This window comes from Gavialis gangeticus, unplaced genomic scaffold (genome assembly GCF_001723915.1).
Source record: "Gavialis gangeticus isolate Ggan-Ray unplaced genomic scaffold, GavGan_comp1, whole genome shotgun sequence".
In the NCBI taxonomy this organism is placed as follows: Eukaryota; Metazoa; Chordata; order Crocodylia; family Gavialidae; genus Gavialis; species Gavialis gangeticus.
The window spans coordinates 16,970,882-16,985,484 of record NW_017729011.1 but is presented as its reverse complement, the minus strand read 5'-3'; the positions used below and the strand labels follow the sequence as shown (position 1 = coordinate 16,985,484).

General features: G+C 59.0%; 2 protein-coding genes across 2 annotated transcripts in view; both read right to left on the bottom strand.

The window, feature by feature from the left end:
* AIF1L (allograft inflammatory factor 1 like) overlaps window positions 1–321 on the bottom strand; it is a 20,136-nt gene extending 19,815 nt beyond the window's left edge. The window contains exon 1 of the mRNA XM_019510297.1: window positions 221–321. Within this exon, the coding sequence (XP_019365842.1) occupies window positions 221–321 (101 nt within the window). The remainder of the gene's footprint in view (window positions 1–220) is intronic.
* A 2,177-nt stretch (window positions 322–2,498) lies between these two features.
* Window positions 2,499–14,603, bottom strand: part of LAMC3 (laminin subunit gamma 3) — a 44,825-nt gene continuing 32,720 nt past the window's right edge. Inside the window, exons 13-28 of the mRNA XM_019510689.1 lie at window positions 14,014–14,202; window positions 13,502–13,747; window positions 12,910–13,063; window positions 12,117–12,259; window positions 11,274–11,452; window positions 11,045–11,183; window positions 10,655–10,860; window positions 10,203–10,279; window positions 9,595–9,729; window positions 8,945–9,089; window positions 8,285–8,437; window positions 7,624–7,726; window positions 6,034–6,233; window positions 5,401–5,547; window positions 4,975–5,074; window positions 2,499–3,884 (exon numbers count right to left, since the gene is read on the bottom strand). Coding sequence (XP_019366234.1) covers window positions 3,643–3,884; window positions 4,975–5,074; window positions 5,401–5,547; window positions 6,034–6,233; window positions 7,624–7,726; window positions 8,285–8,437; window positions 8,945–9,089; window positions 9,595–9,729; window positions 10,203–10,279; window positions 10,655–10,860; window positions 11,045–11,183; window positions 11,274–11,452; window positions 12,117–12,259; window positions 12,910–13,063; window positions 13,502–13,747; window positions 14,014–14,202 — 2,558 coding nt within the window. The 3' untranslated portion in view covers window positions 2,499–3,642. The remainder of the gene's footprint in view (window positions 3,885–4,974; window positions 5,075–5,400; window positions 5,548–6,033; window positions 6,234–7,623; window positions 7,727–8,284; window positions 8,438–8,944; window positions 9,090–9,594; window positions 9,730–10,202; window positions 10,280–10,654; window positions 10,861–11,044; window positions 11,184–11,273; window positions 11,453–12,116; window positions 12,260–12,909; window positions 13,064–13,501; window positions 13,748–14,013; window positions 14,203–14,603) is intronic.

The following is a 14,603-nucleotide window of genomic DNA, read 5'->3' as shown; positions in this document are numbered from 1 at the left end:
CCCCGCCCCCTCCGGGCATGGGCAGGGAGATGCCGAGAGCCGCGCGGGAGACGCCGGACGTGTTCAGCCCGCGTCTACAGGGGTGTCAAACGGGACAGCCGTGCTGCGAGGCTGCGCGCCGGAGCGGAGCGGGGGCACCGGGGCAGTCGGTTCAGAACTGGCAGCTCTCTGCAGGGGGGCGCGAGGGCACCTCTTTGACCTCAAGCGCCAATGCACCTACTTGGCGCTGGCGGCCTCGTGCCCCCGCTGCTCACCCGCGCTCTCCTTTCTCGTGCCCACGCTGCAGGCGCGCCCGCTGTTTCGCAGCCTGGCAGGCTGCATTTTCAGACAGTCAGAGAGAAACGGGCTCGGAGGAGCCGTCCGACTTCACCTCCCGCCCAACCTACGCATACCTATATGTGCATGATACGTTACACTGAAACGTAACATCACTACGTGTATACACGCGGACATAGTGGTGTTACATTTTAATCGCGGAAAAATGTGGATTTGAGGTTAGTTTTTTTTAAACCAAAAAATGGGTATTTTTTTTTTTTTAAATCAAAGAAAACTAGGATTCCTGGGAATGATACACCTGGTACAGGCGGAAGGGGTCAGATTGAAGCCTGCAGCCCAGAGGCCCCTGCTGACCTGCTCTGAGATGCATCTGCTAAGGCGTCCGCTAAGGCACCAGTGCAAAGACAAGAGCTGTCTGCAGGGGAGCTCGGTGATGCGGACACCTGCTTTCTAAGCACAAGGCTGAGAACGAGCAGTTCAGCTCACCTCCACAGATCGGCTGTCGGGGAGGAGGTCAGTGTGACCAGTGTTAGCCTCAAAGCAGTGCCCTGGAGCCAAAAGGACCCACCAGCCCATTACCCCTGGACCCACCAGTCTCTACCAGAGCTACACATCCTCTGACCAGCATACAGGGATGTGGAGCTGCTAGCCAGGCTGGTGGGGGGCATCATCCAGCCTGATGCTGATTGAGGACCGGAGACCCACGGGGGTTATGTTGTTCCCTTTTTGGCTCTTTCTCCGTTGGCCACAGGACCCGCTCAGCTCCTGTGCCCCTAGTCTGCAGGGATCCCTTACGTGTGTCCAACCACAGCCGTGCTAGTGGGAGCTCTCATGGCCCAGCGGGGATAATGTACTGGGCCCCAGGGAAGAGCAAAGAGAAGGCTAGTGTGGGCCATGAATGATTCAGGCCCCCTGAGCTCTTATGAACAGGCCTGAGGACCCAGCCTCCCTGTCCGGAGTCCAGCCCGGGGAGCCTCCAGGGTGGGTGCCCCAGAGCATGAGGGTGCTGGCTGGGAGGTGAACTCAGGGAGGGCTGCCTCATAGCCCCGCAGCAGGGCACTGCAGCAAGATTTCTACTTCGCTTGCTGAGAACTGAAACCTAAGATGGGAAGGAGAGGCCAGCACAGAGCTACGCGGTGTGCCTGGGCCAGGGTGGAGGGTGCATTGTCACGGCAGGAGTGGGGCAGCCAGAGGGCACAGAGGTACCCCAGTAGAGCTGGGGAAATGGGGGGACATAAGGTGGATCTTGTCCAGCAGCTCTCTGGTCAGTCTCCAAGGCTGGCCCTGGCCTGGGCTGTGCACTCCAGTCCCCTCCCATCCCAGTATTTTCTTTTAAAAAAGCAAAGAAAGGCAGCAGAACAATAGAGCTGGGTGAGGCCTCTGGCCTGGCCCCTGGCGGGAGAAGCCAAGGCTCTGAGTCACCAGCTGGGAGCCCAAACCCCTGGCAGGAGGTGCAACTTGCCCATGCAGGCAGGGCTGGGGGGCCCTAACCCGGCCAAGCACGTGCTCCTACATCCCTGCTCCAAGCTCCTTTTCCCTGCGCCACCCCCACCCTCTGCAAAGACGCTCAGTATGTGGGGGCCCGAGGGCCCTGGCCCCCCTCGGGAAGAGGGCTGTCACCTAAAATGCATAACACTTTCCACATGTCCATCATCTTAGCCCCCTCTCCAGCAAAAATAGAAGTCGGCGCCTACGATCCCCAGCACTCCTGGAGACCTACCAGAGACCCCGCTCTGCCTTTCAAACCTGAGCTAGATGCTGACAGCTGCTTCTGCTCATCCCAGCACCCCAGGGTTTAATAGTATTGTAGGTAGAGCCCTGATGCTCTGAAGCCTGAGCCTGGGGGCTAGGAGACCCTCACTGCTGCAGTGCTGCTACCAACCCCTCTACCATGCGCCTGCCACTAAGCATTTATCCTCACATGCCCTCACACTGGACCCAGGTCTCTAGGGTCCCAAGCCACCAGCCTGGCCCATAGGCCTCCTGTGACCCTGTTAGGTGGAGCTCAGGAGGGTCGAGCTCCTGCTGGTGACTTGCAAGAAGCAGGGGGTGAGAAAGGGAAGAGGCCGGCCTCACCCCTAGCTAGAGCTGGGACTCCAGGCCACAGAGTAGGGTACCATCACCCTAGCCAGGCAGAGCTTTGGGAGCCTTCCGGGGGCAGCCGCAGTCAGGGTGACCTGTCCTCCTCCCCACTGCACAACCCATCCACTACCAGAAAGCCGATTGTGATCTATGTGTTATATTAAGATTTTTAAAATGGATACAGCTACATGTGGCATCGGCTGAGACAACAGGTCTGCAGAGAGGCAGGGAAGGAGCAAGAATGACATCGTCTTCTGTGCCGGGCACGTGGCAATAGCTTGACATTTAGATCAACAAAGGAGAGCTTGTGCATGGATTGGAGATGCCCAGGTGTTCTCCTAGGGCCGACAGGGAAGGGAACAGGCCAAGTACATCACTGCCAGACAGGGCCCCACAGCCCGCTCCAGCAGTTGGACTTGTAGGTTTACACGAGTCCATGGCTTCCCACTGGGAAGGGCACCAGTGCCGATTCGAATGAACTTAAAAGCTAAGCACCTCTGAGGGCTCGATGCTGCTCCTCCTGGCAGCAACGGGACTCAGGAGTGATGCCAATGCAAAACCAACCCAAGGGAGATCACAAAAGGGGCCTTCTCTGCAATTGGCCTCACTCTGGTTTGGAGAAGGCAGAACATGGTGAGGGGAGAACCAGCAACTTTAGCCACCCGCAGCTGCTCCAGGCCCAGGGAAGACTCCTGTTCTGCCCCCACCCCAGTGCCCATTAACCTTCCCTTTCCCGGAGCAGACAGGTTGCAGACTTCCCTTTGAAGAAGCCCTGCTGAGAGCAGCTCATATCCCCATGCCCAAAGCCAGTGCAGGACACTACCCATAGTGACCAGCTTCTGACACATATGGGAAGGCCTCGTGTGCAGGAGAAACTGGGAGGGCACCATTTTTTATCCCCAATTTTGGGTGTATCCAATCCTCTCCATGCGCCGGGTTCCACGCTTGCTGGGGGAAGGCAGGTAAAGCAGCGCACCTGGCTGGGAGGTGCATGATGGTCCTCTGCTCCCCACACACTCCATGTCCTGCATAAAGAAGCTTCAGCTTTGCAAGTCGCAGTTCCAGGGGGCATGGGGAGAAGCGTGGGGCTGCGCTTGTCGTTCCAGCGAGCTCCTCGAAAGGAAGGACCAGGCACCTTGACCGTGACACGTTATTGGATGGGAAGCTGGGACAAGGAGCACAGGAGAAGTGCAAGGTGCCCCTGGGAGCACCAGCGGGATGCTCTTGGCTCTGACGTTCCTGGTGAGGGTGGGGGCATGCACGGGGCCAGGGCCTGCTCTCTGCTCACTGCCAGCTGGAGCAGCCCTCAGGCAAGCTCTGCAGGATGGCCTCCAAGTTCTGCTTGTCGGCGAGGACTTCCTCCAGGTCGCTCTCGAAAGCCTCGATCTGCTGCTGCTGCTGCTCTGCCTCCCGCTGCAGGTAGCTCAGCTTCTTTGCTAGGGAGCTGGGCTCGGCAAGGCGCAGCCGGAGATGGGCCAGCTGCAGGCGGCTGGCATTGAGCATGGCCTCCATGGGGGCTGCGGCATCTGGGGGAGGAGGAGAAGGCAGCAGTGAGCAAGGGAGTCGAGCCAGGGACATCCCAGTTGGAGTCAGGTGAAAGCAGCCTTGCACCTGCCTGGGGCCCATGCATCGGATGACTGATTCAAGAGGGGGAGAAAGAGGTTGGAGCATTATAAAACTGAGACTGAAATGGGGTTGCAGTTCCTTGCCTGACGCTGCCTCTCCCTCCACATGGCCTTAGGCTGTGCTACCTGTGGCAGATAGTGGGGAAGCGACCCACAGCAGACAGCTGAGCCAACCCTGCTCCAGTGGGGCTCAGAGCACTAAGAGCACCCCAAGGGCAGGCCGGCAAACTCCGATTGACGTTTCACAGCACAGCCGTACAGCTCACGGGCCTTTATCACCACGGATTTGCTGTCAGCTTACTTAGGGAGGGCAGGCAGGCAGGCTGCAGGGAGGAAGACCGGATCCCAGCCAAATGACCCCGTTGCCCTGGCCCTGCAGAGCTCACACACTGAACAGGGAAGACAGGTCCAGGGGGTGGTGGGGAAGGGACACCCCAGAAAGGGCAGGCACCTGCAGCGGGGGTTCGGTGATCGCCGGGGGTTAGCGGTACTAGGGAGATTTAAGTCGGGGCATGGGAGAGGGAACAAGCTTGCATTAAAATCATCACAGAACAACTGGCGTTTCCCACCCTGCATTCCTGGCTTCCCAGGACCCTGACTCATTGCTGGCTGCCTTCTTCGAGGCTCCACCCAAGTTACAGCAATCCCCCAGGGGAAAACAATGCAGAGCCAGTATGGGGCTGGGAGTAAGGACAGCTCTGGGTGTGGACAGCACATCAGCCAGCGCCCTCCTGGAGGTCACGGGAACATTTGGATACCTTGGCTCAGAGAAGGAGGATCTTGCCAGTGCATTCCAGTAAGAGCAGCCTTGCAGGAGGGTTCCCCTCCCACTGAGATCCTGTGAGGACACGGATCCCTTAGGACCTGGTGCCATGATCAGAAAGCTCTCCGGGCTCAAGGACATCAGGGTCCCCCAGCAGCATTTGCTGCCTGAGGGTAGCCAGCAGAGCTGTGAAGGCATTTACAGCCTCTGCCAGTGGCATGGTCTTACCCAGGCTGCTGAGCAGGTTGTTCAGGGTCTGAATGTCCGTCTCCAGCAAGCGCTGGGCTTCTCGGAGACTCTTGTCTGCATCGCTGACATCCGGCTGCACCTTCCAACACAGACAACGGGCATCAGCCATGCCCAAGACACCCCTGTATGGGAGGATCTTGCTGCCTATGCCAACGGGTGACCCCCTTGAAGGGGTATGCCTGGCACTCTGCAAGGGAAAGACCTCATGCAGGAATACTTCAGAGCCTGGTACTGTGCATGCTACAATGCCCCTCAGGTCTCTCCCCAGTGCTGCAGACAACACATAGACCTTGTCGGGGTTTCCAGCTTCATGCCTGACCTCGCAACACCTCTGTGGGCAGCGGGGACAGGGTGTGGGTGACAGACGAGGGGCTGTCACCTGCAGCACCACGGGACATGGCTCACCTGTCCGGCCTGCTCCAGCTCACCCCAGAGCTTCTCAGATGCCCGCTCCTGCCTGGAGAGTTCCAGCAGGGTCCGGTTTACGCGCTTGGCAAGCTCACGGCTATGCCTGTGCTCCTGCTTCCCCTCCCTCAGCAATGCCTGTGCTCTCTGCATGGGTTAGAGGGTGAAGGGAGTATTCAGAGTTTGTCCTGCATGACTCCCCTCCCCACCTCCAGCCCCACGGTGGCTGAGACACCCTGGCACTGAGGATGCCAACACAGCTGGGTGATATGAGGCAGACAGATGTCCTAATGGTGCCTTCTGGCCTCAGGCTCTGAGAAAAGGAGGGTGCAGCCCTGCAGCCAGGTAGGTCGGACGGAAGGAAATCTTAGCGAGATCCAACAGGTCGCTTCCCCCATGAAGGTAGTCAAGGGCTTGTGAGGGGGAAGGTGCTGAGCTGGGGGGTTTGTGCGCTGGCCTGTCCCTCCAAGAAAAGTGATCCAAACCAGACTTGAGTGCAAAGGCGCTGTGAGTTTGAGGCCCCATGGAGAACCGTAATTAATCTCCACTGCCCATGGTGGGGTCACTTTACTCCCAAACACCTTCCTGAGGCCCTGCTGCCCCTTGGTTCCACACCAGTTGAGCCCCTCAGACCTTGGTGCTCTCCCTTGTGACTCTCTCCACTTCTATGACTGTCTTCTTGGCCGTGGCGGAAACAGATGGACCATTTCCTAGCATCCTCTCTGCCTGTTTGATTTTCCTCTGGGCATCGGTGATGGCTCTGTCCCGGACCATCGCCATCTTCCTACTCAGGGTGGCCTGGCTCCTCTGACGCACCAGCGCTTTCTTTGCCCCTGCGGACACAGAAGGATACACGCCCTGTCCTTCACCCTCCCAGGACACCCCAGGAGCCTCCTGGAGCCATCCTGATCTGCACAGCAAGAGAGAGCCAAGCCCAGCAGAACCAGACCAAGAACTCAGCATCCTCCAACCGCCCTTAGAGCAGTGGTTTTCAACCTGTGGTCCCCAGACCCCTGGGGGTCTGCAGACTAATTAAGGGGTCCATGTAAGATGACTATGATCAATCAATGTATATGAATACCCACACTTTCAATCCCAAGGAGTCTGCACCTCCATTCGAAATTTTTTAGGGATCTACAAATGAAAGTCACTGCCCTACAGGCTTTGGCATAAGCATCTCCACCCACACAAGGTGGCTGTAAATGTATAACTAAACTAGTAGAAATACTGGGATAACCTTGCGTAACGGCAGACTCCCAAGGCCGGACTCTATTTTTCACTGAGTCCGACAGGAAGAACCAGAAGCTCTTGACCACCGTCACACAAAGTAATTGAAACCCATTACTACAAGGAGTGTTAAAAGAGCTGAAACTTAACTGATAACCTCTCACAGGTAAAGGGTCATTATTAATCAGTGAATGAGGAGCGTTACCATAAATTTTTCACTTAACAGGGGAGGGGGTGTCTTCAAGACCAACGCCTTTCATTAACATATGCGCAATCCAAGCATAGCTAGATGCATGCCATTAATGATTATGCATCTGTGCTTGTGAAGGGGAGGAACAGCCGTGGGGGGGAGGATGAGGAATTCAGGCCCTGAGGGCTTGATGACTGGAGGAACTGAGAAAGAGCTCAGAGATTTTGGTATCACCTAAATCCCTTCTGCTGGGCATTTGTTTGGGCACTCCCATTGCCCCAGCTGAAGGCTAGTTAATTTGTTGTCTAGCTTTCCCATAAAGTGATTCTCTTGGGTAGAGGCAGGCAGTCTCTCTCCCTCTCCTTCTCTTTCTCTCTGTCCTGGGACCCTGTCAGACAAAGTAAGCCTGTATGTCCTCCTCTGGGCAGCGGAAACAACCGCAACAGCAACAGCGACAACGACAGTGAATGAACTGAGAACGTAAACCCCAAAACTGGGGCTAGGACTAAGAGACTGTGATTGGGTTAGGGAAAGGCCTGCAGACGGATGTGCAGGAGCGCGGGTCTGCAGGTGCGTTTATTGTAACAGTGTGTGAAGAAAAGCTTTTGCTTGATGCTGTTACACACACACACACACACACACACACACTTTGAAGCCTGTACGTCCTCCTCTGGGGTTACAGGGCTTCCCTTCATTGAGCCATAAATAATCCCCGAGGACCCAACAGAGCCAAAGCTACCCTCCCACCTCCAGCACTGGCCAGGCGAGAGGGGATGGAGGGGAAGGCTGTAGGCAGTGGTTTATACCTTCCAGGTTGGACAGCAGGGTTTTGGCTTCTGAAACCACGTTCTTCCCATGCGACATGGAAGAGACTGCCAGGGTCAGAGCTGCATCTGCCTGCTCTCGCAGCTGCAGGGGAAAGGCAAGGCAGGCATGAGATCTGGGGTGTGCACCTGATTATTGAATGCATGGGCTTCTTATACAGAGGTGGCGGGGGGCAGAACCCACTGCAGGGTGACCCTCTGCCTCTGCAAGGCCCTGGGGAGAAGACCGACATCCAAGTTCAGCCCTGGCTTTCCCAGGGGAAGAACATCTCCCTTTGAAATATCCACTGTCTTCACTGCCCTCGACCCCTTGCTCCCGGAGTGCGTTCAGCTGCAGGTGTGATCCCACTGGAAGAGGGACATCACAAGTGCCTCAGGGCTCACCCAAGTCTCCATGGCCAGAGGGTCTCCTGATGCTGCAACACAGGGCCTAGTGCCAGGCAGGGGACGGGGCAGTCCTTGGGGCTGCACTTGCACAGGGCTCTGCCTGCCCAGGCTGGCTGCAGGAGGAAACCCCTTCATCCCTCTGCCAGCCTTGGTTTGTGCTGCTGTGCTCTGCAATTCTCTCCCACCCCCAAATTTGCAGCTGATGTAGAGATACGTGGGAGGCAGCTGCCACCAGACAGCCGCTCAGCGTACTCACCTGCTCAAACGGCAGAGCCTTCTGCAGCTCCAGGCGCGAGGCAGCTGCCAGAGCATGGGATGCTTCAACAGCCAGATGCCCCTTCTCCTCCACCGTCTGCTCCAGCTCCTCCAGCTCCCGTTTGAGGGCTCCAGCTTGTAGCGTCAGGGGGGGCTGTGGGAACAAGCTGATCAGGGGTGGCATCTCCTATTGCTCCGAATCCCCAGGATCAGGGAAGGAGGGAGGAAGAGGAGCTCAGAGAGTGCACCTAGCCCCCTCATGCTTCACACACCAACTCCCTGCAGCACACACTGGGGGGCTGGAGTCTGGAGTCAGTGGGCAGTGGGTCAGGACTGAGGGGCACTGGCTCAAGACTGGCCATCAATGTTCACAAATGGGTCCTGGTACAAAAAAGGTTGAGAAACACTGGACTAGGTGACAGCGCAAGCCCCTCTGTCTCTGGTGGCCCTTGATAACTTCCCCCCTGACCCCCACTGGAATATAAGGACACCAAAACATGCACGCCGTGCTGATGGGTTTCATAAGTATCTCATCCACAGACACCCAGCTCTCCTTCCACCCCCAGGTGCCCACACTGACCCATTGCCGGGCAGGACGGGGAAAGCAGATGGGCGATACACCCCAGCCCTACTCCCACGAGGCACTGTACTTGCTGCCCACCAGCTCTGGGGCTTTCCACCATGACAGGTTCTTGGCCATGTCTGCATTGGCTTGACGGACGGATGTAAAGGCCTTCTTGGCTTCGGTCACTGCCTCCAGCGCACTGGCAGCCAGTTCTTCCTGGGCCTGCTGGATTTCCTGGTACCTAAAAAGAAGGGGGTAGCCAGAGCAAAGTGTGACTTGGGGCTTGGCCAGCAATGGAGGGCTCTGGGAATTGCCTTGGGGGACAGCGCCTCCAGGCTGCAAGTGCTGAGTGTACTGCAGACTGACAGCGGTTGGGAGCCAGCACTACCTAAGGCCACCCTGGGCTTTCCCCTAAGTGCACTCTCTGAGCTCCTCTTCCTCCCCTCCCTCCCCGATCCTGGGGGTTTGCAGCAACAGGAGATGCCACCCCTGATCAGCCTGTCCCCCCCCGACGCTACAAGTTGGGATGGTTTCAGTCCAGCTCCATGCAGACAGGTGCTGGCATCCCAAAATCACCACAATGGGCCCCTCCCAGCTGGCAGGCTCAGCAGAGGGGCCAAGGGAGGAATGGGCCAAGAAGACAGAGCTCCCCACTCCCCCCGGGCCAGGGCTGAGTCACACCGGCAGGGTGCTGTCCATGCCCACAATCCTGCACCAAATTCCCGCAGACGCTGCCAAGTTCTCACCTGTCCTCCAGTTCACTCCTGGCCTCCAGGGTTGAGCTGTCCTCCAGGATGCTCTGCAGCAGGATATAGCTGGCATTGGAAGCCAGCAGCGCTCTCCTAGCTACAGACTCCACCTGTGCTGCTGTCACCCTGTGGCTGCAGGGACAAGAGCAGAGAGAGAGAGAGAGAGAGAGGATTTTAGCAATGAGACCACAAGTTCTTCCTTGAGGAAGGCAGGGCACCAACTACCTGCCTGCCTTGGGGAGCTGAGCTGGCTTCCTGTCTGGCCTGGTCTCCACCACAGCATCAGAGGAGCTCTGAGAGATCCCTGAGAGCACGGGGTAGACAGGTGGGCACAGCACCTTGCTGCCATAGCAGGACACGATGCCCAGGGCACATGGGGTAGTGCCACATGGTGCACACACTTGATGGAGCGCCGAGCCCTTGTAGACCAGGGTGGCTTGAAAACGTAGGGGCAGTGTGAGAAGGGGCATGAGACTGAGGGTGCAGAGATGAGCAGGAGCAGGGGCTGTAGACAGGGCCAGGGTCTTGGCAGGGACTCAGGACAGGGCAGGATCAGAGCACGCGGACCGCAGACAAGCCAGCGGAGATGTGCAGCCATCGCGTACCTCTCCGCTAGCGCCCGGGACTCCAGCGCCAGGCGGCCCCAGCTTGTGGGCTCCTTTGAAATCTCTTGAGGGAAAACCTAGGAACACGGACAGAAAACAGAAGTGAAATCCCAGGAGTCAGGGCCCAGACCTCCCCCTGGGAACAGCACCGCAGCCTGGGGCCTGCCACTCACAGTCAAAGGCATCTCGCCAGGCTGCTGCTCCCACCTGTCCCGTGGCACCCCCACAAAGCCATAAGGCAGAGCACTGCCCCTGGATGGGGTGCAGGGTGCTCCTTCCAGCTCCCACACCAGGACCTAGCTCACATGGCCAGCACCCTGCCTGCCTGAGGATCGGACCGGAGCCCAGGTAGGACTGGACCTGTCCCACAAGGGAGCCAGGGCAACTTCAAGTCACTCAGGGGTAGGGGAGAGAGAGAGGGATGCCCAGCGGGCTGGGCTGGAGCTGGGCACCATTGTCGCTAGCGTGTCGGCAGCCTGCTGGATCTCCTGCTGCGCGGACTGCAGCACGGCGCTGATCTCTGACAGCAAGATGCAGGTTTTGTCACTCCCGCTGCTGGCACAGCCCACGGCCCCGCTGGCGTTCCTCAGCCGACCCCACGCGGCGCTCACCGAGCCCTCCAGCTGGGCCACCTGCTCCAGGAACATCGCCTTGGCACCTGCACGCAGCACAGAGGCCATCAAGCCGGGCCCTCGCTGATGGGAGAGGAAGACTGGAGCGCCAACAGGGGATGCCCTGGATGGGGTGTATCTGTACCCAGATCCCTCTGGGGCTGTGCCTATGCCACATCCCACCCCCTCCTGCCTGGACACCAGATGCCAGCCCTGCTCCTCTGCCCCCACCTTGCAGCAGGTAGCGACTAGGGAGGCTGTCTCCACGCGGCTCCTCTCCCAGCATTGGGGAACGGGGCTGGGGGCTGCTGCAGTCTGGTTTCTGCAGCCACTCCTCCATCTTCTGCAGCTTGGTCCTCAGCTTGTCAGCCTATGAGGGGAGCAGGGGGCTTGAGAGAGGATGGCAGCTGGGGCTGGGGCCCAGGCTGGGCAGGGTCGGTGAAGGAGGGAGGGCTCGTACCTCGTCTTGCACCAGGCTGTAGCAGACAGGACACTCCTGGCACTGGGCCTGCTCCTGGTCGTAGTAGTAGTTCACCTGGCACTGGTCACACTTGTAGCCCATGAAACCCCGCTTGCAGATGCACGTGCTGTTCTCGTGGCACTGGGGGGTGGCGGAGCCCAGCGGGGAGCAGTGGCAGGCTGCAAGCAAGGCAGAGAGATCCCAGGAGCACGCAGCAGGCGCTCAAGCAAGGTCGGACTGGCCGACATCCGTGTCACCGGGAGAACTGGAGCCACAAACGAGGGCTGGGGCAGGCACTGCTTACCCTGAGAGACCCTGCTCCCCACCCTGCTGGGGTCAGGGTGAAGCAAACAGTGGCACACACAGCAGGAGATTTACACAACCGTGGTAAGCACGGGCCCAAAGGCTCACAGCTGCCTCTGCCCCTTCCTAGTGCCTCTTCCCCAGCACTTCACAAACACGAGCCCGAGTGCCTGGGCCAGGGCTCCTACAGCCCCTGCCCAGAGGGGCTTCTGGGGCACAGAGAGCCACGCGATGTGACTCAGGGCATGCAACAAGACCCCAGAGGCACTGAGGGTCTCCTTCCCCTGACTCCCCCCTGCCCGCTGGGCTCAGTCAAGTTGGGACTGGGCTATTCTTGTGGGCAGCTGCCACGGGCAGAGGGAGAGACCTGTGGGGCAGGGGTAAGACCCAGGAAGGGCACAAACCAGGGTTCTCCCACTGCAGCCAGCCCCACCATGCCAGACCATGGGCTCCCACAGCACAGTGCCTCAGACCCCTCTGCACCAGCCACCCCCCACGCTTTGACATCAGCACCATGCAGGCCATCGTTGTCATCGTTACCTCGGCAGCCCTTCATGGAGAAACCAAAGAAGCCAGGCTGGCAGCGGTCACATGGCCTCCCCTCCACACCCGGGTGGCAGGGGCACTGCCCCGTGAGCAGGTGGCACTGGCTGTCCTGGGAACCCACCAGGTTGCACTTGCAGCTGGGACAGAGGAAATGGAAGAGGATGAGCAGAAACAGCCGCCGTGCCAGTTGCATGCCCACCACCCCGTCAGGGCCTGGGCTCCCCCCGTGCCAGCTCCCTCCAAGAGAAAGCCAGTCCCTATGGACCCCTGCAGGGTGGGGCTGGCTTCGGGTCAAAACAGCAGCAACCCCTAAAGTGACCAGGTGACAAGAGGTGACACCCGTGCCCCTGCCTTGACCTTCAGTGGAAGCCATCGGACCGTAGGGCCAGAAGGGCCCATCAGCCAGGTCCAACCCCTTGCTTGTGACAGAATCACCCCTTTCTGAACCCTCCCAGGCAAACACTTGCCTAGCCTGCACCCCACGCTGCTCCCACCACCTGCCCAGGGAATGTCCCCTTGCCTGCTTGCCCTCAGTGGGAGCATCTGACCTAACCATGCTAACGAAGCCCATTGCTGCTTGCCTGCTCTGCACATTTCTGGGGCTCCATGATCAAGGATCCACTGCAAGGCTGGCAGGACCCAGCTCCCATAGCTGTCCCTTGTGGGAGGTGCAGGCCTAGAAGGAGCCGTGTGAACTGTACATCCATCACACCGCATCCTGGGGGGATCTCCCGTGCCCAAGGCACTGATATTCAGGCACCAGACAGAAGCTCCAGATCCAGCCTACCTCTTGCATCCAGTCCCTGGCTGCAGGTCATAGTATCCGTGCTGGCAGCGGCTGCAGTCTCGCCCAGTCACGTGCGGGAGGCAAGGGCACTGGCCAGTGATGGGATCACAGGTCTCCAGCTCCTGGGCTGAACCGCCAGGATCACATCTGCAAGCTAGGGGAGACAGCAATCACTCAGTGGTGGAGACCCCGGCGCTTTGCAGCAATTTCAGGCTCAACCAGCCGCCCACCTTGGTGTCTACAGAGGGGCCTGGGAAGACGGGCTCCTGGGTTCTCATCTCAGCTCTGGGGGGGATTATGGTCAATAGGCTAGAACAGGGGATTGACCATCAGGACTCCTAGGTCCTAAGCTCCCTTCTGCCGCTGACTCGCTGCCTGCCTTTAAACGTGTCATATCTCCCCTCCGTGCTCAGTCTCCGGTCCTGGAGGCAATGGGTGCAGCCTATGTGCCCCTCCAAGGCTGCTGCTCCCCCTCGCACCCGTTAAGATGGTGGCATGCCTATTTTCTCAGCTAAGTGGGCTCTGAGGAGCAGGACCCTGGCTCTGGGAAGGGCAAGGCCTGGCAGGATGGGGCAGGGGGAGCCGTACTCACAGGCACACTTCCCGGTGGGGCTGCTAGCCAGCGGGCTCCCATAGAAGCCTTCCTGGCACCTCTCGCAGTGCTCTCCTGTCGTGTTGTACAGGCACCTCAAGCACCGGCCAGAGACAGGGTTACAGTTGCCCACGGCGTTGGGGTCCACATTTCCGTTGCACTGGCAGGGGCTGCAAGGGTGGATGGGGCCGTCCCGTCCCACAGGGTCACCGAAAAACCCATCGTCACAGAGTTCACAGCGCCTGCCTGGAGGGGGGAAGGGGGGAGCAACAGTGCGTGGGACTCAGTCAGTCCGTCAGCTGTATGTCCTTAACCGAGGCATTATCACATGCCCCCCTGCTATCACAACACTTCACCCATCTGCCTGCCAATCTATCCTTGACCCAGGCCTCACCACCTCCCTCCATGCTGTCACACCCTTGCACCTCTTTGCCCCTGTCTCTCCATCCACCTGCCAACCTCTCTTTGCCCCAGGCTTCATTACTTGCCCCCCTTCCCTTGCAGCACCTGACCTCTCTGCCCCGATGGGCAGTGGGTGCACACCACCTCGCCGCTCTCCGGGATCTCTGTGCAGGGCGACCCGCCGGGGCACGGGCATGGCTTGCAGTCATCGATGTGCCCCACGAAGGGGTTGCCATGGAAGCCGGGGGCACAGCGCTCGCAGGAGGGACCCTCGGTGTGGTGCATGCATTGGCAGTGCCCTGTGGGAGACAGAGCAGAGGGACTGTGACCTCCCAGCTTGGAGCCCTGAAGTCATGCACCACGAGTCATGCACCACGAGGGCAGGTCATGTCAGACCAACCTGATTGCCTTCTACGATCAGGTCACAAAAGCACTGGACGCAGGTGTCGTGGTGGATGTAGTCTTTCTGGACTTCAGCAAGGCCTTTGACACGGTCTCCCACCCCATTCTCATTGAAACACTAGGTGACTGTGGCATTGATGCCTACACAGTCAGATGGATTGCAAATTGGCTGAAGGGTCGCACCCAGAGGGTGGTGGTGGACCGGTCTTTTTCGACCTGGAGGGAAGTGGGCAGTGGGGTCCCCCAGGGCTTGGTCCTTGGCCCCGTGCTGTTCAATTTCTTTATTAGTGACTTGGAC